At 40.7% G+C, this 26,967-nt stretch overlaps 2 protein-coding genes across 3 annotated transcripts in view; one reads left to right on the plus strand and one right to left on the minus strand.

Moving 5' to 3' along the window:
* The window catches only part of ken (zinc finger and BTB domain-containing ken and barbie protein), a 35,790-nt gene extending 15,338 nt beyond the window's left edge, over positions 1 to 20,452 (minus strand). The window contains 1 exon segment of the mRNA XM_018507926.1: positions 17,222 to 20,452. The gene's annotated coding sequence lies outside the window, so the exon portion shown is untranslated.
* Positions 20,453 to 20,481: 29 nt separating this feature from the next.
* LOC108761414 (uncharacterized) overlaps positions 20,482 to 26,967 on the plus strand; it is a 69,997-nt gene continuing 63,511 nt past the window's right edge. The window contains exons 1-2 of one of the 2 annotated variants that reach the window (XM_018507933.1): positions 20,482 to 21,063; positions 23,434 to 23,796. In XM_018507933.1, coding sequence (XP_018363435.1) covers positions 20,835 to 21,063; positions 23,434 to 23,525 — 321 coding nt within the window. In that variant the 5' untranslated portion in view covers positions 20,482 to 20,834 and the 3' untranslated portion in view covers positions 23,526 to 23,796. Of the gene's footprint in view, positions 21,064 to 23,433; positions 23,797 to 26,967 lie in introns of those variants that run through there. The other variant, XM_018507932.1, reaches the window with a different exon arrangement.

Here is a 26,967-nt window from a genome sequence, read left to right on the forward strand (position 1 = left end):
CGAGAAAGGACGAGTGAAGAAATGTGAATTTGAAAAAGTCATCGAAAATACAGTCGCGATTGCATAACGATCGAACTGTTCGGTTCCGTTGCATAGACGTCCTGTTTCACATTAAACCGCCCACGCCTAAACGGACGACGCGCGCGACGCGTGAGAGTGGAAATGGGAGTGACGGTGAAGCAGCAGCAGCTAGCCGCTCGCTGGAGATTCGGATGCGCTCAATGTCAAAGAGCGGGCTCGTCAACTGCAGCGGCTTTTACTGCGCAGCGAGATGCACGCGCCGCGCCTGACGGGCACTTACGGCCGCGGATTAGTCATCCGCGGCGATCCGATCTCCGGGGCCTGTACGCGCGCGATCGGGAACTATTAAACGGATGACCTTTCGCTACTTAGATCTACATACACCCACGTCGCGTCCGAACGTACGCGAGGGACACGCGTGCACGCGCGCGCGTTACGCAAGAACGATCTCCTCGTCTCCCGTGTCGCCTCTCCGCATCCCTCTCTCGCTCTTCCTCTCTCCATTCGCTCGTTTTATCCCCCTTTCCGCGGTTCTCCTTCCTTCTTTTTCTCCTCCTTCCTCCTCCTCCTCCTCCTCCTCGTCGTCGTCCGCTGCCGCTATGCAGTTTCCCGTCTGACGGACGTGCAGCGTTCCGGATACGTGAAGGGCACGCTCTGTGCATTCAATGTATTTTGTTGAAATGAAATTTCATCTTGTATAGGCAACGAAAATTCGACAAGGTCTTTGGTTGCGCGGGGATATTTGATCATTTTCAGGAAAATCAGGAAAAAATATTTCGACAGAAAAAGGTGGAATAACAGGTAATACTTGCTGTTTCACTCATTTTAAGACTTATTTTAATAGAAACTACTCTAAATCTTTCAATTTCTGTGTAAGGCATAATTCAGCCTCGAACTTACATAAGTAGTGGAAATTCAGGAACTATCGATAGAGTAAAATTGTACACTTTATGAACGTAAATAAATCAATAAATTATGGAAGTATCAATTATTGTCGTTTTTTCTAATATTAAACAGCTATCCGTTTTATGCCGAATGCATTTCGTTACGCGAGAGAACAAGTATTATTTATGTAACTTTCTGACATCGCATTTACTGTTAACGACAAGCATCGTTATTAAAGCAGTTGATGTGGCTTTTAATACACATAGGAGATGCAAAAAGAGCTACGCCAAAGTCGCAGTAGAAATCGGAAGATGTAGATGAATTTTTTCTCATCGCGCTCTATACGAGCAACTTCTCACGCTGCATTTACATTCTCCACCTCGGGAACGCCTCGCGAGTGTTATTTTAATACGGCTAAGATCGCCGCTTTTGGCGTGGCCTTGCCGTAAGTGAGTCAGGCGGAAACAAGGTATGTCCGCATGTGAGTGAAGATCGTTTCGTGGTAAGAACTCTCGCTCTCTTTCGCATTTATGTTAATAATGCATTTCGATTTCTCGGAAAAATGCCCCTCCAAGTTAACGTTGGGAAGAAATCAGAAATATAATAACTGAACGATATATAAAAATCTAATGAACGTTGAAAAAATAAAGATACTTTTTAGATTCCTTATGTGATGGGAAACTGTGACGTAAATGCACCGATTGTCTTTCACGCGTTTCCTAGACCTTAAGTTCAATATAATTATAAATGCATGATACGGTGCATAATTAAAGTTACTCTTATACTCATTTCCCCTCAATGGAAATTAATTTTAATTCCAGTTTAATTTATTCCTAATCTTTTTCTAATTCTTATGGTGACACACAGAAAAACTTAAGCAGTAATGCCCGCTCAGACCAATGTAATTTAATTTTAACTAACGCGGTTTAACTAATTCTTCAGTTATAAGAATTAGAAAAAGATAAAAAATGAGTTGAACTGAAGGTAATGTTAATCCACATTGGTGGAAACAGGAGTTAAAGAACGAAACTATTGAGAGTCCAATCTTTGAAAATAGCAAAACTAGAAATCATCACTTTTTCATTTTAGAAATTTTTGTAACAAAAATCGCTTTCTATCGTTAATGTCAGTTTAACATTACTATACTTTTTTTTAAATAAAATCGATTCCATCGTGAGTAATGAGCTCGCTATATCTGTTCACCATCACCGGAAGCACAACGCAGAATACTTGTATGGAATTCCATACGATCGTTTAACGCGATAGCCGTCGCACTTTAATCGTAACGTGACTTTCATCTACATAGCTAATCAGGCAGTTCTGTTATGCTGCGTGGCAGCCTTGGATAATTTCCTATTTCCATCGTTGCGAGGTGTTCTTCCTTTACAGATTCGCCTAATCGCACCAATCGTCATTGCGGAAGACACATAGGTATCTTCGATCAATATCGATCAGGAGTCGCCTGAGAGAATCGATAAAATCCTGACCAGATCTCTACGGGATAATCTAAGCTTTTCAATCGTTCGTTTGTTCATTCGCGCTTGATCGCTCGTGACGGGATTGTCGCGGCGGTTAGCGACGATTTCCGACTTGTTACGTGGACATTTTCAATCATTGTGCAACTTCATCTTTCGCGATCCTCCCCTCATCGCGCCTTTACTTTTCTAATGGAATTACAACTAACTCCTTTAAAATAACATGGAATACAGAATCTCTCAAATTATTCGCTCCTCCCTTTGTTTATGGATTTTAATGTCTGTTATTCTTTCCCGAAAATTTTCTCGAATAGCGCAGCTACTGTTCTTCATTTCGCTAACGTATTGAATGTAACTTCTGTTAGCCATATAAGGATGTTACATAAGCGAAGGCGAGAAAAAGTGCTGCATATTCTGTTATGAACGCATCACCACACCCGTACATATAATCCTTTCAAATTGCGCACAAATTTAACAAGATATGCTTGCGCACTGTATAATTAATTCGCGGTAACATTTAAACGTAGTTAGAATATTAACATGCCAATTATGTTTCAGTGAGATATTATCATCCTGCAATTTGCATTCCGTTACGCGAAAGAAATCCCGGATAAGCCATTCGCGATCATCACGTATATATACGCGATACGTAGATATCTCTGGCGAACAATATCAATTTCTCACACGTGGAGATATCTGGTAAAGCGAAATCTGAAAATTTTTTATATTGCACCGTATCCTTGCACCGAAATCTGTTTTGGGAAAGAAGTCGTTCGTCGATACCGCTCCCAGAAAATGCCGTTGGCGAATTCTCCGCACGCGCCGCGATTTCTCCCTTTCTCGCGAAATTCAACTGCAGCGTAGAAGGACTGCATCGGCAAAACAGCGGCGCATAACGTCCACCGGAACGGTATGCCACACGATACTTTTACGCTCGTCCACACACACCGCGCGCTGGACACTTACGTAATCGCAATGATCTCATATCGTGGGTGGAGACTTGTCACTAAACGCACGCGCTTCTCGACGCGCTCACGCTCTATTCGCGCCTGAGTATGCGAACGCGCCAACGTCCACCGTGTTCAAAAAGTGTCACTAGTAGTGGCAAGTCTTTTATTTATTCCTGAGAGAGAGAGAGAGAGAGATTGCCATTTATTAAACGCGCTCTAGAGAATTTTTTCTTAGAATTTACCCTGAAAATATGGCAGTCGTGGGACAACATTGGTGTGTGTGTATTTCGAAGAATTTTAATATAAATCTCTCTCATTCATTAATAAAACTACAATAAAGTATAAAATAAGTTTGATCAGTTTTACTAAAGTGCATGGTAAAAATCTTTAAAATATTGTATTGTACCACAATCACCATATTTTCAGGGTAAATTTTAAAAGAAAATTCTCTCCGTGTAGAAAAGCATTTTCTCAAGTGCTAAACAAAGTAACAATTGAAAAGTAATGTCATTACAAAGAAAGAAAAAGAAAGAGGTACGACTAGAACTATGTGAAATTTCAGCGATCTCGAAGAATAGCAGCATAATCTACGAAACGAACAGTCTTCTTTAGCGTGCGTTTTCAATTTAATAAAGTTTGAAGGATTGCAAATGGCAGACTACAATATATAATATTGCATATGATAAAAAATGCTCTATTAAAAAAATAAAATTTCTACATTTTTATTACCCATCGTGAAAGATCCGTTTTTTATTAGTGATATGTGATTTCAGTTCATAAAATTTCAGTTAAAAATTTTTAAAAACCACTTTACTTTCGGCTGTAAATGAAGTGATAATACTAGTCGCATACATGAAGATAAGAATTCATTTAAAAGAATCTTATATAAGTTATTTTTCTCTTGTTTTGTTAACATGCAGTTGATTGCATTTCGATATGATGCATAAGTATAGCAAAGTTGTTATTGTTAAGATGTTGATAAAGGATCTTGTTCTTGGAATTAAGAATCAATAATGGATTTTGAACCATTTTTACCGCAGCTTTGGCTAATCAGTCGGAACGTCACAGTCATGCATTTAAATTGCCAATATTGCCAATATAAATTAAAATAAACTTGTGCTTTCATTGAAATGCGAGAATAAATAAATTTTAATTTTGAATTGTGCAAGTAATTACATATTTTAATTATGTATTAAGTGATCGGCAAAAATTTTGAAGTATTGTTAATAAAGTTATCAATGTGAAATTATTAAATGTTAAATTCTTTTATTCCGATTATGTATATTATGAAAATAAATGTATAATCTTGCACATTTAACATGTATTATAAGTAACGAATTATTTCAAAAATTAATAAATTACCGTTGACATGCCGTACATCAATTTTCACGAATTGCTGCAAAACTAAACTTTTCTTTCGATTAATGAGATTAATCGATCGCAAAAACTTTCGCAAAGCTTCGATCGCGAGAAATGAACGACTGTTATCGAAAACGAAATGAAATTCTTTATCTGGGTCGCCCGTTCCGCGGCGCGACGTAACAAGCTCTGGGGATGATTAGCATGTCACAAGAGCGAGACGACGATTGCGAGATCGTTTAAGAGTAACAATGGCGAAGGAGAAATTACGTTGGCAGTTAGGTATACACGAGAGCGTCGAGCTGTACGTAAGCGAACACGTAAGCAAGAAAGTCCGCCTCCGCGAACGGCCATTCGGATGTGCGGGTGAAAACGCGCGAGGAAGTCGAGGAAACCGAGGAGATTACCGGCGACACAAACGAGTCATTTTTGTTTCATAATTCGAGCGCGCGATTTATTTCACTGCAGAACGCGGCGCGTGAACGCAAGTTTCTCTCACGGACTTTGGAAGTGAAATTCTAAATAATATGGATTCTTCGCTACGTTTAATTTTAATAGTTGCAACGATATTATAGCTATTAAACAATTAAATAGTAACGTAATAAATAATACGATAGTGACGTAGAATCTCAATCGCGCTCACAGCGAAACTAAATTATGATTATAGTTGATTGCAAAGCGCTTTCTTCTTATTCGCCCGGTAATTTTGTCAAAATATTTTTAATTTACATAAACGAACATTATCATACATTTAAACATTGGTGTACAAATTAGTGTGCAAATCTTTGGTTTTTACCCGTTGCCTAATTGAAACACTGATTGCAACTGGAACGTATTATTACAAAACGGAACCGTAGTTAAACTAAAAGCAAATGCTCATGTAGATAAGTGTAGAACACATTAAAATGCTAATTATTCCGATTGTTCATATCTTCATTAACATTGATCTAAATGCATATACGATATATACCTATATATCTAATTCAATGATTAAATAATAGTTCTATCAAGGTTTGTTCAAGGTTAATTAGCACTGTTATTTGTGTGCAATGCAAATTAATATCTCGAGTATTAAAATAGTATTAATAGTAAGAAGATATCGATCTTAATAATATCTTACTTATGACAAGTTAATAAGAGTAAACACATTAAATAAAAAGGCTGAATTTGTATGCTTCTTTAACTTTGTTACTGTTATTAATTTTATCAATATTATTTAAAAATTATTATTCAACATTATTACTTATCATTTTCCTGTCTTCGATTCTGCTTGCCCATTTAAAATTACACCTATTAATTTTAATATGACATACCGTGATGATTAGCACGTTCCTTTAGGTAAACGTATCTTATACGAATTCTCGTCGCCAATTATTTATGCGCTCGTAATGAAATGTGTTGAAACGTTGAGGTGTATCAGTAAAGAGTGTACGCTGTGTTAACTGGCAGCACCGCGTGAACTCTTTCTCTGTTCTCAAATTGGGACACTTTCACTGTCGTACGAAAGGCTCGACCTCTCGACCGGCTGTATTTCATGCCATGTACAATAGAGACGTAGGTACAACATCTGAGCGCAAGTCGTTACTTCGAAATTACAGTCCTCCCCGATGCGCATCGCCCCAATGCGTCATACGTTACGAACACAGTGTACCGACAAAGATCGTAACGAGAGAATGTAACTTCGAGGATGTGCGGTCTACATCCATTCGTTACTGAATATTTAATCTTTCTTTTCCGAATCATTTACTCCGAATTAGAACTGTTACTTTTCATGACAACTTCGAAAATTCAAAGCTTTGCGAGAATTCGAATTTTTGAAGCTAACTCCGAAAATTCAGAATACTTCAAAGTTTCAACAATTTTAAAACTTGAAGTTTCAAAATACCTTATATTTTGGAAAGTTTGGAGTTAGCTTCAAAAATTTGAATTCTTTCAAATCTTCAAAGTTGTCAAAAATTAATAGTCTCATTTACAAATAAATAAAAAAAAAAATATAATTGAGACAAGTCAGTATAGTTGTTATGAAATGTAAAGCCGAACACAAAAATGCGAAAAAGAAAATAGTTTTTGAGAATCCCGTTCGACAGGTACAGGTTTAGGTATTTAAATTTAAACAGAAGCGAATGAAGTTATAAGCGATAGAGAGTTAATTGCCACGTGAGTAGGGAATAATTTTTCGTGCGAAATTCCTAATGCGAGCGGGATTACGACTATACGCTCAGAGAAAACTCCGATGGTGAACAGCCGTAACTACGTACGATGTGCGGTTACGAACGTGCCGAGTAATAGCGTGTTTATTTTCTTAACGGTTAAGCGCATCTTTTTCAGCATCTCATAAGCAATGCTCTCTTAAAGGCATACATCAATTCGCTCGTTCGTTACTAACCTATCCATGTTGGAGCTATTACGCGCGCGCAATATAATGATCTTCATAAAGGTTTTCCACGCAGAGACGTGCTCTCTACACGACTCTTTTAAGTCTGAGAAAACATATTACGCGGACCGGGAGATACATTAATCTATCTCGCTACTTGATCTTATTCGCCGAAATACTTCCGCAATTTTTCCATCATATAATGTAGAATGATATTTATCAAGATTGAGAAATACTGTGTAAAATATCATTAACGTTCTCGTCGTTTCTCGCAGAAACTGTTTAAGGAGAGAAGCGCGAAGAAACGCGGGAGAAAGCTAAGCTCGATGAATTTTTCCACCCGTTAGGTACTCATATAGGATCGACCGCGGGGACTCGGTCCCCATAGCTACCGTTTCTTCAATAATACAATCCTTTTTTCTGCGTCGCGTACGGGTACGTTACGGAGGCGTGTAACAAGCTGGCGGCGGCAGCGGCGAGCGAGCGAGCGAGCGAGTCCCAAAGGGGCCTCGAATGTATACGAGCTGGGGCCTCGCGATAGATGAAAGTGAAAGGAAAGGTAGAAAGGGTTGGCGGAGGTAGGTAGGTACTCGCGGGGCCGCTGTTACTCGTGCTGTTACTCGCGGTATATGCTCGAGCCGCCCGCGGGGGCCCGCAAGAGCGCGAGATTTACAATCGCCACGAGCCCCAGAACGGGCCCAGAAACGAGCGGGCAAAATACCAGCCGGGCGGCTGCCGCGCCGCGCCGCGCCGGTCGTGTACCTGCGAGGTGCAGAGGCGACCGTACCGTACGTAGCCACGTATATAATACGTTATATTCGCGTATCGCTACGCAAGCTTTCCTGCGGTAAGAGAGGCGAGGAACGATTATGTTTTTCTCGCGAGCTGCACCGCGTGGGCGCGAGCGGCTCTCCCGTCATGCGATTCCGCGCCCGACTTTACGATAATTTTCTGTTACGATCCGCGACGCCGAGCACGGGATCCAGCCGCACATTCGCCAAGCTGTAAAATTGTGTAATATTCCGGTGGCGAAATTACGCTCGTGTAATATCGCGTCTACATGGAATGCATATAAATGTTCGACGTCGCCCGAATTACGATAACCCTTTCATTTTTGACGTTTACCTTTGTACTAACCGGCCATTGAACAATGCCGAAAATAACTACGCTCTTGAGTCGCCTATAATCTTGAGAAATAAGTATATGACTTTTCGATTACGTAATAACGCTGGTGGCTAACTAGTCTTTTCGTGAAAGCGATAAGATATATGTTAGATTTCGAAATTTATTTATCTCTTTGGTAACATCGTAGGGCCAAAAGCAGGGTGTTAAGCAACTAGGAAATAAATTCAAACAATGCTCTTCTACGTGCGTGGGATATGAGTTGTAGGATGCAAATCTCTTCCCATGTATCATTTCAATTTATATTATTGGCTGTGCATTTGGTATCACGCTGAAACGTATTTCTTGTGCCAATATGCAACAGGTTTCACTGCCGACGGATATCGATTAATGTCTCTAATCAATTTAATACGTATGATATTTAATTTGTAAAACATGTCTTTAGAAATAATTAAATCATAATTTAGATTTCGCTCCTCCTTTATTATTTTTCTTGTCAAATTGTTGAAATATTGTATAAACTTAACATTTTCATTTTAGCTCCTACAAGATATACTATATTATGCTTTTAAAAACAAAATTAGTAGCAAAAGAAAAAAGAAATTAAGAACAGTTGGTAATGAAAAAGAAAAGCTAAATCATTTGTTCCATTTAAATACTAATCGACGAGTTACTCAAGCTCGAGCAGATTGCGCATGGAATGGCACATGATAAACGATCGACTGCTACGAAACTGTAAGAGATTTTACAAGACTCCCGAGCCAAACTTTCAAGGTTGCGACACGTCCAAGCAGACGGGTTTACTCGATCACGTAGAGAACGGACTGATGTGGAATGTTTGAAACTTTCTTTACAAACTATGATAAGCAATACGGCGCGTTGCGCACGAAGCTCATTTAGAGACGTAATATTTAAGATAGTACAACGCAAACAACCGTATTTCGTACAATCGGCGGAAATTTCATCGGCCGTCGTAATCGTACCTGCCAATTCGGCACGACTCGGCACAGGTGAAAGTATACGCGGCGAACGAAACATTTTCGCCTAACGTCCTAAATCGTTGAAGTCACGCTTTTCGCAAGCCGCCGTGGCCATTTAGTAAACGCGAGGAAAACAGTGAATTCCGAATCCTTAATCGCCGTCCGGCGGATTATTGGTAGAAGAGTTCTTAACCCGATGTTCAAGCGAGCATTGTATCTGGATCGGAAATTATTTTCCTTCTTGCTTTCTCGTGTTAAAACGGGGTGTATGTACACAGAAAGAATGATTTTGCTCAAGTATCTTAAAATTTAGCTAGATATAAATTTAAATATAATTTTGTCGGATTGTCCAAATTATTATGTACACTGAAAAAAAATATTAGTTGATCCAAGTAAATGCAGCGGTCACGAACCGGGCGGTCGAGCAAATATTTGTTAATTTAAACGAATAACATGTTTTAAGTTACAAGATTTCGTCGACGTGACTCACGTATATTTGACTTAAATATATAAATACTTGAACTAAATTATCATTACGACTTAAACGCATTTAGTCAAGGTAACAGCTTTTTTTCTCAGTGTGGAATACTCAAACATAATGAGCGATGCTGTAAAAAGTATTGACATTCTATCAACTATATCTTGAATGTCCTACGTAATTATTTTATAATAGTTTAACAAAACTTATTTTCGTAGATTTGTAATCAGCTAAATTTTTAGTCTACACGAAAAGAATAGTTTTGCTGAAGTATTTTAAAATTTAGCTAGATACATATTTGAAAATAATTTTGCATGGATCATCAAAATAATTATGTAGGACGCTCAAACCGGTTGCTAGAATGTTAAAACTTTTTGCAGCATTGACGCTTAAGCATTCTACATAATTATTTTGATAGTTCAATAAAATTATTATATTTTCAAATCTGTATGTACCATTCTTTTCATTCACATTACGGAAAGATGTATTTAAAAATGGAGATTTTCAATCCCAAGTGTGCAATTTTTATGCCGAGCTGCACTTTACTTTTTTATCAGCTAGATACGCATTTCCTTATATAGATTGCTTGCAAAGATCTGAGAAGATCTGATAATGCCTGTTCAATTCCGACGACTGAAAAAGCGAATTATATCTTGACATGATCATAATTATTCATTATGAAGGACTCATCGATTTGTGTCACGTTGATAAATGTCACGCAGATTCTAATGCACTTCGATACAGCAATGGAACAATAATGGACTGCGCTCGTTCAATTAAATTCCCTTCGGTGGATCGACAAATGCATAGTGATAACTATCCACGTTCGCTCGCACATCGATTTTCACGGCTAATTTTGCTATTACACGCGACGAAGGTAACCATAATAGAAAGGTCATTTCCCCAGGTTCCTTTGTGATCTACTAACGAGTTTCCCGTAACGAAAAATCTTTGGACAGTCATGAATAATCACCTCGAATTTGTCTCTCACTGCAACGAAATAAAGCAACCGACAGTGGGATCTCATGGCCACAGCGAAATGACTTCCGTAACTTTGGACCTTTCGGAAACGTTATTTACTCGCTTTCGAGTAATTGTTGGCATCCTACCGATTGAACATGAAATGGTCGGAAAACTTTTCCGGACAGTTATATACTAGATTCCCTGATGCGTTATAACAAACCGACACCTTTGCCCGCGATTCTACACGCCACCGAGCGTAGACAGGGAGTATTATGCACGTAAATTTATTCGCGTCCGTAAACTTGCAACTTTGTGCTACTTTATGCAAACCGCTCCGCATTACATACCGTTAGGTCGAATATGTCCCCATCGATCTAGTGGATTCAGATAAAGTATCGTCCTACGTATCTACACGTCATAACCGCACCCGCATTAGGTCGATATTGCGCAAGCATTCGACCGTCATATGTGTCTAATAATCGGATTGACTATTTGATGGAAAATTTCTCGAGGAATTCTAAAAATAAAAATCAAACGTCATTCCGTCGTGTGCAGCAATTACGCGACAATTTACACTGATAAAAATAAAGTGTTTATTTTAACTGAAAAACGTACAGTGGACTCTCTGAGACATGCAAAAATGTTAAAATTAACACTGTACAAAAAAATGTTAATTGTAACATTTTTGCATATCTCAGAAAGTCCATTATACGTTTTAACGTTTTATTTTTAACAGTGTACTTACTCCTATAAGAATGCAATCATGATTTATCTATTTTAAACGTTAATACTCGAGAGAGATAGAAATATTTATAATTGATTAATTTCTAAGATTCAGTATAATTATTTACAATAAATGTGATAATTATTATTTTCTCAATTATTTAAAATTTTTCAATCAAACTCGTGTAATCGATTAATTATTCCTTCAATAATGAGTAATATCAAAATTTTTTGTAATTCTCAACTACGACGATTAGACTATAAGACTGGTAAGATATAAAAACGCAGCTCGGTAGGATCAACAAGTGTGGATCCGCGGAAACAAAGTCACGTCGCGTCAGGTTGATCGATCGCGAAGACGCGAAAAGAGAGAAGCACCTTGGCGAGAAACGGGAATAAGAACTTCCTCCCTCGCGGCGCGAATCGCACGCGCGGATTCCCACGGTGCGAGATAAGGCACAGGCCGAGAGATAAAGAGAGACTACGAGGAGAGATGTGAAGGGAAAAAGGGAGAAAAAAAGGAGAGAAAGGATGAAGGAAGGAGGAGGAGGAGGAGGAGGATGTGAGGAGAGAGGGAAGGCGAGCTCGGCGAGGACGATGTGGGAAAAGAGGAAGCTAATCAGAAGCGGAAGTACGCTCTGGCGAGGCCCGAGGCCTTGAGAAGGCATAGTCGGCCGAGTGGCTTTTAGCTCTCTTAATTGCAACTTCATTTAACGCACCGTTCGGCCAATCCGAACCTCGCATGCCAGGAATAGCGCGTCTTAATAAGCATCTTATCGCGTACGCGAAGAAGAAACGCCTGAGAAGGGAACGGACGAACCGTGGAAGATGGAAAAGTACGAAGCGAAAATATGAAGCACGAAGAAAAGTGCATTGTCTTCTTTCAAGATGAATTGACGCAATTCGCGCTGCAAGTAGGATATCATTTTTACTTAGAATTTTATCTTTTTTTTTTCCCTTTATCTTATATTTGTTGAGTGTCACGTTTTTATTCCACAATTTAGTAAGAATTATTATAACACTGTATTCATCTGAGACATGTATAATCTTAAGAGGTTAATGCCCGTTTTTACTAATGAAGATTAACTTTAATCTCAGTCTAATTTACTCTTCTCATTCTTAGAACTAGAAAAAAATGAAGAGTTACTTGAACCGAGATTAAAATTAAACATCGAAACGGGCATTAATTACTGTTTTAATCGTAACTATCTAAAGAAAAGATTGCACAAGCGTTATGAACATTTGTTTTGGAAACGCGGAAAACGATACCGAGATCGATAAGAGGTTTACGAATATCCTATTAACACTTGGTCGTTTATCTGGATTACACTTATCTCGCGATATTCACGTTAATGACATCAAGCAACGATAATAGAATTCTCAATAGACTCATTGATAAACGCTACGATAATAAATCCACGTGCATTCCGTTTATTCGCGAACGTTTTAAAAATAGCATTTTCCTTGAAAATGAGTGGAAACTTCTTTAATAATTAAATCCGTATTTGATCTAACAGGTTATTATCCGTCATTAACAGGAATAACTTAACTTTGCGAATATTATTCATTTCATGGTTTATTCCAATTTTTTTCCATATCGATTGATGATATCAATGCGTATCAGATGCGCTGTACATCGCGTGCGATAATATCACAGATTACAAAATCATTTATTTATTATCTCATTAATTAATTGCAATAATCTTGTAACCTACTTCTACCTTGCTCCGATTACTTAGCAATTGAAAATTTTTTGAAAAATATTAATTAAATTGATCAATAATGACAAATTAAATTCCATGATAAATTGTAAAATAATTGGCGAGATTCAGTGCTGATTGACATGGCATTCGAATGTAAACAATTATTTTGTGATTATAAAAAGGAGAGAGTTTTAATTGGGCATTACTGTTTGAAAGAATTCTTTCCTATAGAAATGTTACGTGCAACATTTGACGCGTTCGCAATATTTTCCTTCTTCAATTGGCAAACGCAAAAGGATATTAATTATTCATAATTGTCTGGCACAGAGATACTCTTTTCGCTCATCTTTTTCTCATGGACGCGCAACATGGTAATTGCACGTCCGGTTGGACATCTCTGCAAAACGGCTTCAGCAAATTTAAGGAGAGTAACGATGGAATGTATTCGGAGGCATAAATAATTATCGTCAAATGTTTGCGGTCGCACGTTAAATGATTCGGCCATAAATCTCCGTTGCGAATTAGGTTCTCGATGTATAGTTTAGCGACATCGAACGGTTGACATAGTCAAATTTATTCGCGCAGACGGTAGTGCGAATGACTCCGTAGCAAGCTATCGCTAATTAACGTGAGGAAACTCATTTGCGATTTATCTTAAACGCCTGTAAGCATTAAAATTTATCAGCTGCAACATCGGTTTTACTCAGAAAAATTAGCTTTTTTTTTATTTTCTTTGAATGCTTTACGCTTCATTTAAGAGATAATTTCATAAACTTAAAAATCTATTGTTATTTAAAAATTTTTTACTTTAGAAATAATATATATATATCAGAAGGATAAAGACACAATTATATAATTATCCCTGGTTATTTATTCTGCCAGTAGCCTTGCTCGCTGAAGATGGCTCGGAATGAAGCCGAAACGTTTAAATTCTAGAATAATTTAAAGAAGAAAAGAATTAATTAATATTACCGCGCTTGATTCTCATTGCCCGTTTATTTTTCCTTTTTTATAATTTACAATTATATAATTACATGAATTATATAAAGAAATAAAATAGAGAGAATTCCCAAGAGATAATAATCCAGAATAATAATGAAGGTAAAAGTAGAAAAATATATAATAAGTGATAAACGTTTGAGTCACAAAATGCTATTTCCTTATTTTTGTCAAAAAGAATTTGGATAATCAAAATTAAGTAAATATTTTTTCATAGCGATGCTGGATTTGGGCAAACGAAATTTTCACGCGTAACTTAGAAAAAGGAGTACTTGCATCAGCTGCTGCTTACCAAAGAAACTTTCTCGCGGCGCGATTATTGTCGTATCCAGAAAAGAGCGACGCGCGCGTGATGTGGCGCGAGGAAAAAGTCGCGGGAACACGAAATTTCGACTGATTCACCTTTCGGGGCTCCGAGATGGTGATATTTCGTTGTTGTATTCGCGGTATATACTCGCGTCGATGCACACTCTGTACAGCTCGTGGACTACGTAAGAACGCGCCGTGCGAGCTCTCGTCCGCGAGATAATGGCAAGATGAATGCGAAATAGCGAACGCGGAGGCACCTTTCGATACGCGACCTTGACAAGAGATCGCTTTTTCTCTCTGATTCGTCATTCCACGCTATTGATGACCACACTGGATGCTGCGAGAGGAGCGGCTCGTCGTTTCTTTTTTTTTCCTTCCTCTTCTCCTTTTTGTCTTTTTCTTTTGAAACGGTTACACAACAATCGTCCACATAGCGACCATGGTGCGCCGCTGAACTTGAATTATTATATGCTCAGAAGAAGTTTTCCTGCCTTCCCGCGTCTCCTACGTCTCTCGCAAGAGAGTTTACGGCTACCTATTACGACGTACGATATTAACGTATTTTATTTGCTGCAGGGACGGTTTTACTCATTTCCTGTTTTTCCTGCTTTCATACTTGTCCTGTTCCCGAGACAATTTTAAAATAATCGCAACGACGGGGTCAAAATGCAGTCGAGTATTTTCAAAATTTCCGTACGTATGAATCATCGGCGATAAAAGCGTCGATATAGCATGTTTGTTCGCCAAACATGTATTTGGCGTAAACACATGTATTAGTAAAGTGCCTTTAAAAAAAATTAAGTACCAGAAATAAACAAGTATTAATAAAAAAATTTTTCGCGACCCTATTAATGTAATTGAATAATTCTCGCGTCTTTTCATCGAATTGCGCAACTGGAAAGATTCTCTACGATTACGCTCATTATATTTCACTGACGGCAAAAAGTTTCTCCGCGAGATATTAGAAATAAAATAAACGTATATATATATATATATTTAATTAAATAATAAAGATAGCTGCTGGTGTGATAAGCAATAAAAATTCACGCTTCGTTGGCTTGGTGTAGTTACTGTTTAATGAGTTTAGTTACATTATATGTTACATATATTCCTGTGCGTTATATAATTTAGCGTGGTCTCTCAAACGGAAACTGGAACAGTTTTTTAGACGACAATAACTATGTCATTTGCGTTTCGTGGTTCCGCCGATCATATTTTCCCATTGTCAGCGCTGTTTGCTGCGATCTATCTACCTGTCTCTCGTTACACGTTAGGCCTGGCCGTCGTTTTTACTACCAATTATGTTGCCGCATTAATTTGCACCGCCTCTTGCATCCAATCGCATGGAATGTCAGTTCACAACCGCGACAATTGCCTCATTATCGCTAGCAGTTTCACCGTTTCATTTAGATAGAAAATAACATAAGTCTTGACGATAAGTGAAATAATTAGGATTAGGTGGTACCTACCACGTTGCGTCATGTAATGTACGAACGAAAATTCATATCCATGGCATAAATAACGAAAAATGCAAGGAGGTACTGAAGAATCGTCGCGTTCTTGCGCGATTAACGCCGATCATCGTCACAGATCAATACCTGTATCTTTTCACTTTATCGTATCATATCCGTAAAAGTGACTGCAAACATTTTCCAACACTTATGTCAACATTACATCATCGATCATCCTTAACCCTCGCTTGAACGCGCCGAACTAGCACCGCAAGAGAACAACTCCATCGAAATACGGAGCGATATAGAAAGATCGAGTAGAAGTAATTTTAATTCTCTATATCGTAACGCATTTCTTCTTAATTATATACCTCCCTTTTTGCCTCATTTTATTAATCTCTGTATACTGATGTACTATTGGAATATTATGCATCAGTAATTGTGTACAGAATCATCGGATTGGAATTGTTTTGTTTGCGTAAACAATTTTGGAGTAATGAGTCTCTGTAGAATTCCACATACCAGGACGACGTATTCCGAGTCGTTCACTGAACGTGGTAAAATTAACACACTTATTCTTTGCCACAATTATAGTCAGCAAGTCATAACTGGCGTGAAAAACAAACTTATAGGCTTTTTATCTGCGCTTATCGGCAAGCATTTATAGCACCTGTCGATTATTCACGCCAGGTTCGGCCGCCAGCATAAACGTAGAATATATCACTGAGAAACAAACGTGTCGTACGTTGCATGTGGCAATGAACGTGTTAATCTCTAAATCACCTTTTGCAGCAGACTACTGATTTACCGGGTGCGATCAAGGCGATCGGCAGCGATCGCGTAATTAATTAGCGATCGACGAAAGAGATGCGTCAGTCGTGAATTCGGTCTCCGCGAGAACAGAGATTCCCGGGAAGAAAGAGCGTAACATAATCGAATCGAAATGACTTTTAAATTACTCTCTAAACTTTCGGAGTAAATTTCATGCTGAAGAGTGTCATCTCACTTTTAAAGATCGAAAATGGAGTCGCTCCATTTCAAGACTGGCTCAATTTTCACTCTTTAGAGTGAGATTCCACTCCAAACTCTCTAAATCTGAATCAGTGGATAATCACTGTTATCAGTGCCAAGTACGCTACTGGTAATCAGTGAATTAAATGTGAGATTTCTAATCTAGCTAATCTTTATCATGTGATCTAACTAACTACTTGTTTTGTGCTTAAATTCAATGAATATGATATTGGAAGATTGAAATTAACATGCAAATATCAGTATTTCAGTTATATAATGCTCAAACATTGTTCCTTTTTTAGTTGAACTTCACCGATTATCAGTGCCAAGTGTGCCACTGGGTAATTAGTGACTATATTCACTGATTCAGATTTAAAGAGAAGAATTTCGAGAGGACGGTCGTATAAATTTTTCTCACCTTGTGCTTTTTCTACTACTGCACTCGCTGCCTAACGTGCGATCGGTATCCAGGGTGAGCAACCAGACGTAGTATGTATCCCACGGGATTATCTCGTCGAGTCACGTGAAAAACATTCTCTTTGCGAGCCGGCGACGACCAGCCGAGATCCCGTGACATCGGCGACGTGGACGACGCTGCGAGCACGTGACGTACATTGATATTTCGCGGTATGGATCACAATCACTAGACACGAGAGAAACAGATCAGTATAGCGGTAACGTCGAACGAAAGAAAGAGAGGCACGTGCGCGAGAGAGGCACGCTCGAGATAATACCCGGCACTTTGTATAATCACTTTACACTCGTGGACGCGTTCCTCGCGCAACAGCACATGGTGTCTCAACGGAAAGGAACGAAAATCGGCGGCGAATCGATCGAAAACAGGAAGATGCGCCGTCTTCGAGGATGTCGTCGTTGATTGTTCGCAATCAGCCGTTTTTCACGATCCTCCTCGTCATCGCGTTTCGTCTCGCTGCTTTCCTGTTCGCGCTCGCTTGCGCGATGTCACACACGTGGTTTTGTGCTCGCACCGCACGCACGCATGCACGCAACGCAAGTATTGTGCACGCACACTACGTACAATCCGCGCTTCCTCGATTTAGATCATCTAAACTCGACTCGCGGAAATTCGCCGTGGAGAGAGAGATTCGTCAGCCCGGAACGGAACGATCCTTGACGACGTCCGCGACGACGGCGGTAAAGGGCGACGACGACGATGACGATGATGACGGAGAACTTTTATTTTTTTTTTTTTTTTCTCTCCAACGGGGTCTGCTCCGTTGACTGCCCAGGGTCAACCGGCTGGCTCTGCGCGCGGCACTTTTACCCGTTGGGTACTCTCAAGGACTCGGAGGTGGCTCCTATTCCTTTCTCTTATCCTTTCGCGCGCGCGCCTTTTTTATTCCGCTAACCTTTTTAAACGCACTTTTAATTCCGCTCGGCCGCGTGTCCCCAGCGAACGCCGCCGCGGAGCGGTTCCCCGTGTTCAAATGTATGCTCTTTCGTCGCGGATTATCAAATTTCCGGCGGCTCCTTCGTAAATTCAACGTCGTCGTCGTGCGGCGCGACGCACCGTGACGATCGGCAGAAGAGCAGCGGGAGAACGGAAAGCGAGTAGATCTCGCCACATCCGGATCGTCTTTCAGACTCGTCCTTCGCTATCGCGGTCTGTCCTCCGCCTCTTTCCTCTCGTTCCGAGAGAGCGAGCCTCTCTTCTCTCGGCTCGCTCGTCGACGTCTTCCTTGTCCTCGTCGTCGAACCACGCGACGGTCGCGAGGACTCTTGTCCTCCGCGCGGCGGCGAGAAATCCGCGTCCTCCTCCTGCGGTTTTCGCGCACACGGTTGTCGTATCGCGGTCTGTTCCTCTCCTCTCCTCCTCCTCCTCCTCCTCCTCCTTCTCTTGCTTCTCCTCCTTTTCTCCCTCTCCGTCTCGAACTGTCTCTCTCTCTTTCTTCGCTGTCCTTTTCCCTTCCGCGTCTCCCTTTCCGTCTGTCTGTCTCCTTTCTCTTCTGCGTGTTGTAATCCCTTTTGCGAAACTTCTTGCGCCCGGACGAGGCGGCGAGGTAAAAGCGAGCGCGCTGTCGATCGTGAACTGAGGGAGAGAGAGAGAGAGAGACAGGTTAAATTCGCACGCGAATACCGCACGTCGAGTCCTTCCACGGTGGTGGTGCTACCGGGATGCCACTTGATGATAATGATGATGATAATGATAATGTTGACGACGTAGACGATGACGATGAAGACCACTCTCTAGCGGCTCCGGAAATGAATTACCGGTGGGATACCAACGACTGTGACCTTGAACATTCGCATTTCGCGCTGGACGGAGTGAAACGCGCGCGGGACCGATCACTTTCCATCGTTCTTTTTCGTTGTCAGCGCCGAGTCGCTCGCGACCGAGGCTCAATCACTCGCGTTTTCGCGATCCCGGGTCCAACTATCCGATGACGAAAAGACTCGCGATTACCTTTGCACGCGCCGATACACCTCCTCAAACGCGAGCGTGCGAACGAAATACCACGCGCGAGTGTATTTCGCGAAGTAGCGGACTAGAAAACGTTGTTACGCAATGAAACGGAGCACCGTTCCTCTTCTCTTCTCTCTCCTTATTCTTTCCCTAGCACGCCCTCTTCGACTTCTTCGGAACACGTAGATCCTCCGCATCGGCGAAGCTTCTCGTCAAGGGCGCCGCAGGGGAATCCGCGATCATGCGAATCTGGACGCACGCACGAATACACACTCTCACTGTTTTCGTATCTCTCTCTCTCTCTCTCTCTCTCCCTCTTTCTCTCTTCGGGAGGTAGAACAAAATGGGAAAGTCACCGGAGAAAGACGGGCAGAGAAAGAGAGAGGCAAGAGATATTCGGTGGTACCCAGCCTACAGGAGGCAAGATCGAATTTTAGCGCGCGCAATACGCGCTCCCGTGAGTTGAAGTCGACGGTTTCAACTTTTACTTTCAGCTCTTACACAACGCGGCCCGCTCTTGCTGGTACGTAAGTGGCGAGCGTGCAGCGAGTCCTGCTCTCAGTTTCGAGGCTTCTTCTCTTAATTTCTTCCACTTCTTTTTCTTCTTCTTGGTCTTCTTTCTCTTCTTCTTGTTATTCCTTTTTCACTCCTTTACTTCCTTGTATTTGTTTTCCGCCAACAACCGGTCATAATCAAGATCAATGAACTTCTAAAGAACAAAGTTCTCAGTAGAATGAAGTTACTTATTTATTCTTTAAATCTCTTTTATTTCTTGTATCTATGGAAAATGATGATTACACGCGAAGACGAAGCACTTGTCACAGCAGGAGGTACATCTATTGTTTTCCGAATTAATCACTACAACAATTGAAGTATTGATAATACATCAATGCGCAATCGTGAAGATTTGCGCTTTGCGACGAGATCACTTGAGAGGCTTCAGGTAATTATAGGAGATCCAATCGCGAATCGGTGCACTCCCGATAGGATATCCGGAAGTAGGAGGACCGGTATGGTTACCACGTGTCCTCGCAATGTGAACACGCGGCGAACAACGAAGAGGACACTTAACGACGTTGTCAGTTTTCCTCGTGATGGTCCGTATCGCACTCCCGCGCGCACAAGCGGTGACACTCTCGATTGGAGTCGACGTATGTTTTTCGCGCGTGTTCGTTGTCTCTCTCTTTCTCTCTCTCCCTCTCTCTCTTTGTCTACCTATCTTTCTCTCCCTCTCTTTCTTCTTGTTTTATCCTCTCTCTTTCTCTCCCTCCTCTTTTATCCCCTCTCTCTCTCTCTCTCTCTCTCTCTACATCGGAGGACTTCTTCAGGGAGAGAGGGTTCTCTTCCGGTCTCCGCGATGTGTCTCACTGCTCTTCGCTCCGTCGTAACTTTTGCGCAAAGCCGGGACCCTCTCTCACTCTCTACCTCTCTCACTCTCTCTCACTCTCCCGCTCTCACTCTCCCTCTCTCGCGCGCGCTCTCTCTTTCTCTGTCCTAGGTAAGCGCGAAGAGAGGCAGAGTTGGTTGGCAGGAGGTGGCGACGGTAGTGGTGGTTAACTCATTCGTTGTAGTGGTGGTACATCAGCGATACTCTAACGTGTATCGAATGAGTACAACCACGACGGCGAGCAGCGGCGGTAGTGGTGGTCATGGTGACGACGATGGTGATAGCGCGGTAGTAGCTGTAATAGTGGCGGGTGGTAGTGGCAAAGAAGAGGCCAGGTGTGGGCCCCGTAGATTTACGAGACCCCCAGAAAGGGTTGAGGGTCCGAAAAGCGCGTTTCTCTTTGCTCCCGACGTTATATTCTGCATCGAGGAAGAGGTTTTGCGAGTCCGTGAGTTTATTTGTAAAGCGATCGTGGTATTGGCTCTATGTTGAGTGGCACCTTTTCTCTGCCTCTCTCTCCCTTTCTCTCTCTTGTTCGCACACCCTTGCTCCACCTCTTCTCTTTTCATCTCTCTACCTCTGTCTCTCTTTCTCTCTCCTCACGTATCTGTCTATCTCCCGTTCTCTCTTACTTGCTCTTTCTCCCCCACCAGGAGTCCACCACCTACCACTAGCTCTCTTCCTCCACTCTTCCTTTCCCCACTAGCTCTCACTATTGCATTACAAATAGCTCTCTTGCCTAGGTCTTATTGGTGAGATATAGCTCTTTCTCTCTCTCTCTCTCTCTCTCTCTCTCTCTCTCCTTCTTTGTGTAACATACGAGCGATTACGCATGTGTATAGTTTCACGTGTACGTTGCACGTCTTCGTTTATACACGCTGTGGTTTACATGTTCCACCAGTGCACATGCACAAGGCGATAAGAGCACACTCTCCGGTCTCCGTTCGTTTTATTGGAGCACGATTCTCCCGTGCCGTCTTCCTGTCTCTCTCTTTCTTTCTCACCCCTATTCTTCTGTCCTGACTCGCCCTGTCTCCCTTTTACAATCTCGCTTTCTCGCTCCCTCTTCTACTCCCCTCTCTGTATCTTTCTCTCAATACTGCTCTAGCGTGTACGAGAAGACGCACACCAGTTCAAACTCCATGTACTGCTTTCCTATCCTTGTCATTCGGATGCAGCAGAATAGAAGCACTCCTTGTCGTTGCAATGGTGTAATATAAGAAGGAGCATTCACGCCTGCGCGCGCGTAAAATACGTAAGAATGGAGCGAGTGCAGCAGTGATCTACTATTAGCTTCTTCCTAGTTCCTTTAGTCATTCTGTGCCCTTCGCAACCTGCTGACAATCTCCTTCCTTCCGTTGTATCCATTCGTCTTCTCTTTCACATATTTCTCCCCTCTTCACTTCTGCACTTGCGATTTCTACTCCGCCCTCTCTCGTTTCTTCCGTTTTGCTTCGCTTCCAGACATTTTGTCTTTTCTCTAGTTCATCATTGGTGAAGTGTCCATTCTTACTCCGCCCTCTATCCTTCCATCTTTTCCATCTTTTTTTCTTCTTTTTCCTTCCACTTTGGTAAAGTGTTGCTCCTCCTACATCATTATTACTTTGACATTTTAAACGCCGTTCTTAATATTAATTGATTGATCTCGATTTACTTTTCTTCATTTACATTTTTCTACTAAATATTCTTTGGCATTTTAGATTATTGAAATACATGGCAATTTGGGTACGAAAGGAAAAAAAAGATTTTAAGAACGAAAATGTCTTCTACGGAATTGAAATATAAATTTACACGCCGCGTTATCTTTATGCGCTCGCGAAACAACGAGCAGTTCATTATTTCAGTCAAGCTTTTCCTTTCTTGTGCCTTTCTCCTATAACTCCAAACAACTCTTCCATTCATTCTTCCTTACTCTTCTTCTTTCTCCCCCCCCCCTCTCTCTCTCTCTCTTGCTCTCTCTCTTTCAAAAACATGGAGGCGGTACGTAAAGGTCTCTTTCTCATCAGGTGGAATTATATCGACATGCTGGTCGCTTGTTGCAGCGACTCGGGCGTTTTACGAGCGATCGATCGCGAAATGCTTGAATGATTTGACGGTAAACACCGTCCGATTAATGTCCACCACTCCGTTCGCGACTGGACCACGGTGTTTCGTTCGCTCGGTGAACACGTAGCTAGTAATCGGAAAACCAGAGCCGCAACTGAAATCAATATAATTTTGTTCAATTCAAAGATTTCGATGCTGCAGAAAATGCTCCGTTTATTCATTAGAACATTGAGAAATTAAATCGACGATAATGATTTTAATTTCTGCTTACGAATCTTACATCGCATTTCTTGTACCAGAGTGAAATATAGTATGGATTAATTATTAGGTAAAGCTTAGTAAAAACGACTACGCGAAAAAAAAAAAACTCGACCGTCAGGAAAGTACGTCGGAAACACGTGGATTAATAAACGTACTGCTTTGTCACCGTTTTATATAATCAAGTCGTCATTGAAGGCGCGCGATTGTTTCCAACATTTTGTAACGAGAGTCGCGATGGGGTCGTGTCAAAAGCGTGTTATGCAAGTCGACTAAAGACCAAATGTTCTCACGCATGCATATTTTCACGTTGTATCGTTCGTTAAACGCCATTCTTAATCGCCTTCGTTAACAAGAATTATAAATGTTCAATTGCCATCATTATTTATTATGTAGTAGACTAGTTTGCTTGCGAGGCGACATGTGAACTTTCATGTCCTCGCTGTTAATTCGCTTGTAATGTGCGGCCAGCTCCATTTTTCGTTCTCATGTCACTATCCCCGCCGCTCGTCAGCTCCAAGGCGGATTGTCATCCCGATCAGATCTGGTACGCATGACGATGCGTACGCGGGATTGCAGCAACGACGGCTATACTTAGCGCATTAGACGAATCTCATCCGAGGGCCGTCGCGGACGAAAGGAGGTCGTGGAACAGCTGATGCGGCTGCCAATGCGGCGGATTTGGTGTGACGGCATCTTTACCATTTTTCAGCTTCCTTCTTCTAGTTGCTGCGGCCTTCCGCGCTCACCGATGCAAAAACAGCTGACGAAACGAAGAATCACAACTTATCATGATTCTCTTAACGCTCAGAAGTTCGCATATATCGTGCACTTGATGCCTTACTTAACGACGTTACATTGCGTAACAATTGCTTTTGGTCAATTAATTTTGGAATTTATGTTTGCGAATTTGTTTAGTACATACATGTGATGTATCCGGATTATTTTTTGTAAACACTAAGTAACTAAAATTGCGTTATAAATATAAAAATTCATATTTTTGTGAACATATTCAATTCGTAAACATTTTAAACAATTGTTAGATCAATGACTCAGAACTCTGTGCTAAACAACAATTAGTTAATAAAATAAGCAGTAACGTATAATATGTTTTTTACTCTTTGGAGTACATTATAATAGTTATGGTTATTGATTAATAATATAATTAATTATATAATAATTATGGTTATTGATTAATTATATAGGTTAAACTGAATAACAAATGTTCGACAACCGAGATTTACCCTTTTTGCATAACATGAAAAATGTCAACTGCTCAACTGATCATTTAATCGTTAATCGATGAGAAATCCGTGACCTTTTGGGCAAATATAAACTTGCGAACGAGTAATATCTCTCGTATAGATTCCTCGAGATTAGCATGCCCGGTATTGACTATCAGTTGGTTCCTTTTTTATAAGCATTTATCTGTTTTACGTATAAAATCTGGTGACCATGAAAATTAAAAAAATAAGTATCATTGACATGCGAAATGATTTTATCAATGTATAACTTGCCTATATGGTCGAATCGTTATCGGGCGTGCAAAAGCGAGCGCATTATTTCCGGAAGAAGCGTTGCAATTCTCACGACGATGCATTTCGCGCAAATATTTGCGCTGCGCGTTATCGTAGTCTGATACATTAATTGCGCGGTACATAATTAATTCACGCCTGATTGCCACGAGCCTGGTCCATCGATATACCCATTGGCGATGCCGCTCGCGTCCCAGCACTATTTATTTATTTATGATGCGGTCTAATTTACAATCAGTACACGAGAAGGCCAAGCGCGTTGCATAATCGCTGCAGGGAGCACGCGGTTGCTGTTTATCATTATGCGCGGAAGAGAGGAAAGAGAGAGAGAGAGAGAGAGAAAGAAAAGAGGGGGAGAGAGGGGGGAGGGGGAGAGAGAGAAGAATCACAAGGTCCTCTTCCTCCGTCCCTCGACACACATGCAATTAAACACTCTGCTCTTTCCCCCGTTCTCGCCTTCGTGGCATGTTTACGCTCCGAGAGCTTCAGCCTTTTCAAATAGCACGGTCTCGCGCTTATGACTTTCTTAATTTTCTATTTATTTTCTATATTATAATCTGATTCATATTATTTGCTTTCTGATATTGAACATAGTAAAAAATATTTTCTCTATTAAATGTCTAATAATTATTAAAATTGTCAATATTAAAATGTAAATTTGAGAAAGCATGAATTAATACTTTATTGTTAGTGTTATTAAATTGCTTAATACTAAAAATATTAGTTCAGTATTAATTAATTTGTTATAAATAAATTGAGAGAAATAATCTAAATTTTATTAATATAGGTTCTGAAGATACTCGACTAATATCGTAGTGGATAGTCGCAATTTTTGAAATTGCAGTGTTTGAATAGAATTTTCTCGGTATTATCTTCAATTTACTTATCTCTTACATGTAATCCAACGATTCATGCGGCTATAAATACACTCAAGACAAAAGGTGATAGCACACGTGTACTATCTTTTTCGGAAAGTACTTACATATAATGTTCTTATTTATGGATTTTATTTATAAGAATAGATAAATTTGCATAGATATAACATTATCTAAATTTATATATGTAAATCTGTCAAACTTATGTAAATTTAAACAGGTTTTAGAAAAAGATAAATTTGCCAAGTTGTAAACAAATAGAGATACAGTATTATTTTGCAAATAGATTAATTTTCTCTTATTTCCTTAAATTACTACTTAAATAATATCGGAAGAGCAAAACGTTAATTGTGTGACAATATTTAATTGCAAGAGCATCGTGACTTCTCTCTCTGTATGATAATTTTACTCTTTCTCTCTTTCACCCCAACTTGTTAATTTGCCTTCTCCGTTCTCATCTCTCTACGCTTCTTCGTTCTTTTCTAAATGTTCTCATCCGGCGAAATGGTTGGCAATGGATCGTACTTGCACCTTTCTCACAACTCGACGCCGGTTTAGTTATCCCTTCTTCCGACGTCCCTTTCACTCGGGTCAATGAGCGAGAGGAAGGGCGAATCTCTCACGAAAGAGATTGTGCGAAAGGAGAAAGAGAAGTGGAAAGACCGAGATCCAGTTTGAACGTTGTATGTTAGATCCTCTCGCTGGCCCCGCGCATTTCGAGATAGGATATTCGTTTTATTGCGAATCCGGTTTGCTCCCTGTGTGCACAACGTGCGAGCTCACAGCTGAAAGCCGGACACGGAAAGGGAGGGTGGGAAAGAAGAGAGGGAGAGTCGCGGGAAAGGAAAAAGGAAAGGGCCTGGCGCGTGGGGAGGAATCCTTCTTTCTTTCGTTCCGCCAACACTGCGGCCCTCCCTTTCTCCCACCCTCCCCCTCTGTCCTACCCATCCGGCGTCTGCCCTTTCTCCTCTTGTTCTACTAGTCGTTGCTGCTGCATTGCTGTACCCGTCGCTGTTCCTTCCGCCGCTGCTGTGCTACCGGCTGTCGACCGTTTGCTCGTCGTACACGGGTGATAGTGGTGGTGCCCTGTTGATGGAAGTGACGAAGGTGGAGGTGGTGCCCAGTTTCAAGGTTGCAATCTCAGGCTCGCGAGCCTCGCGCGCACGTTACACACTTTAACTAGACATACGTTTCACATCTGATTCGATATGACGCTCGACAAAATAATCAATATTCATGCACTCCCAACGGAAATAGGTAGAAACTTAATCAAGAAATTCATTCAACATTATGATTTGAAAATTAATTTTACAAAAATAGGAGAAAAGCGGAAATGTTTATATCTAATTTTAAGCGAATTATAAGATAGATTGTTATCCACGTCGCCGATTAAATTATTCCTAAGGGAAAATTAATAAATCGAAATGATAACGTTCCTCTGGTTTATTGTATCGACTGTACATCGTTAATGGATAAGCTTTGTTTTTCTGCACGATTGCGAAATCTCGCTCCGGAAATATGACTATGAATTATACTTAGCATAACGTTTATGATTGTTTTTATTACATATACGCACACGGTTGGATAAGAAAAATACGCACGTGCGGTAAGATTGGATCGATAATCAGGCACGGCGAG

This window comes from Trachymyrmex cornetzi, unplaced genomic scaffold (assembly GCF_001594075.2).
Source record: "Trachymyrmex cornetzi isolate Tcor2-1 unplaced genomic scaffold, Tcor1.1 scaffold248, whole genome shotgun sequence".
NCBI classification, from domain to species: Eukaryota; Metazoa; Arthropoda; class Insecta; order Hymenoptera; family Formicidae; genus Trachymyrmex; species Trachymyrmex cornetzi.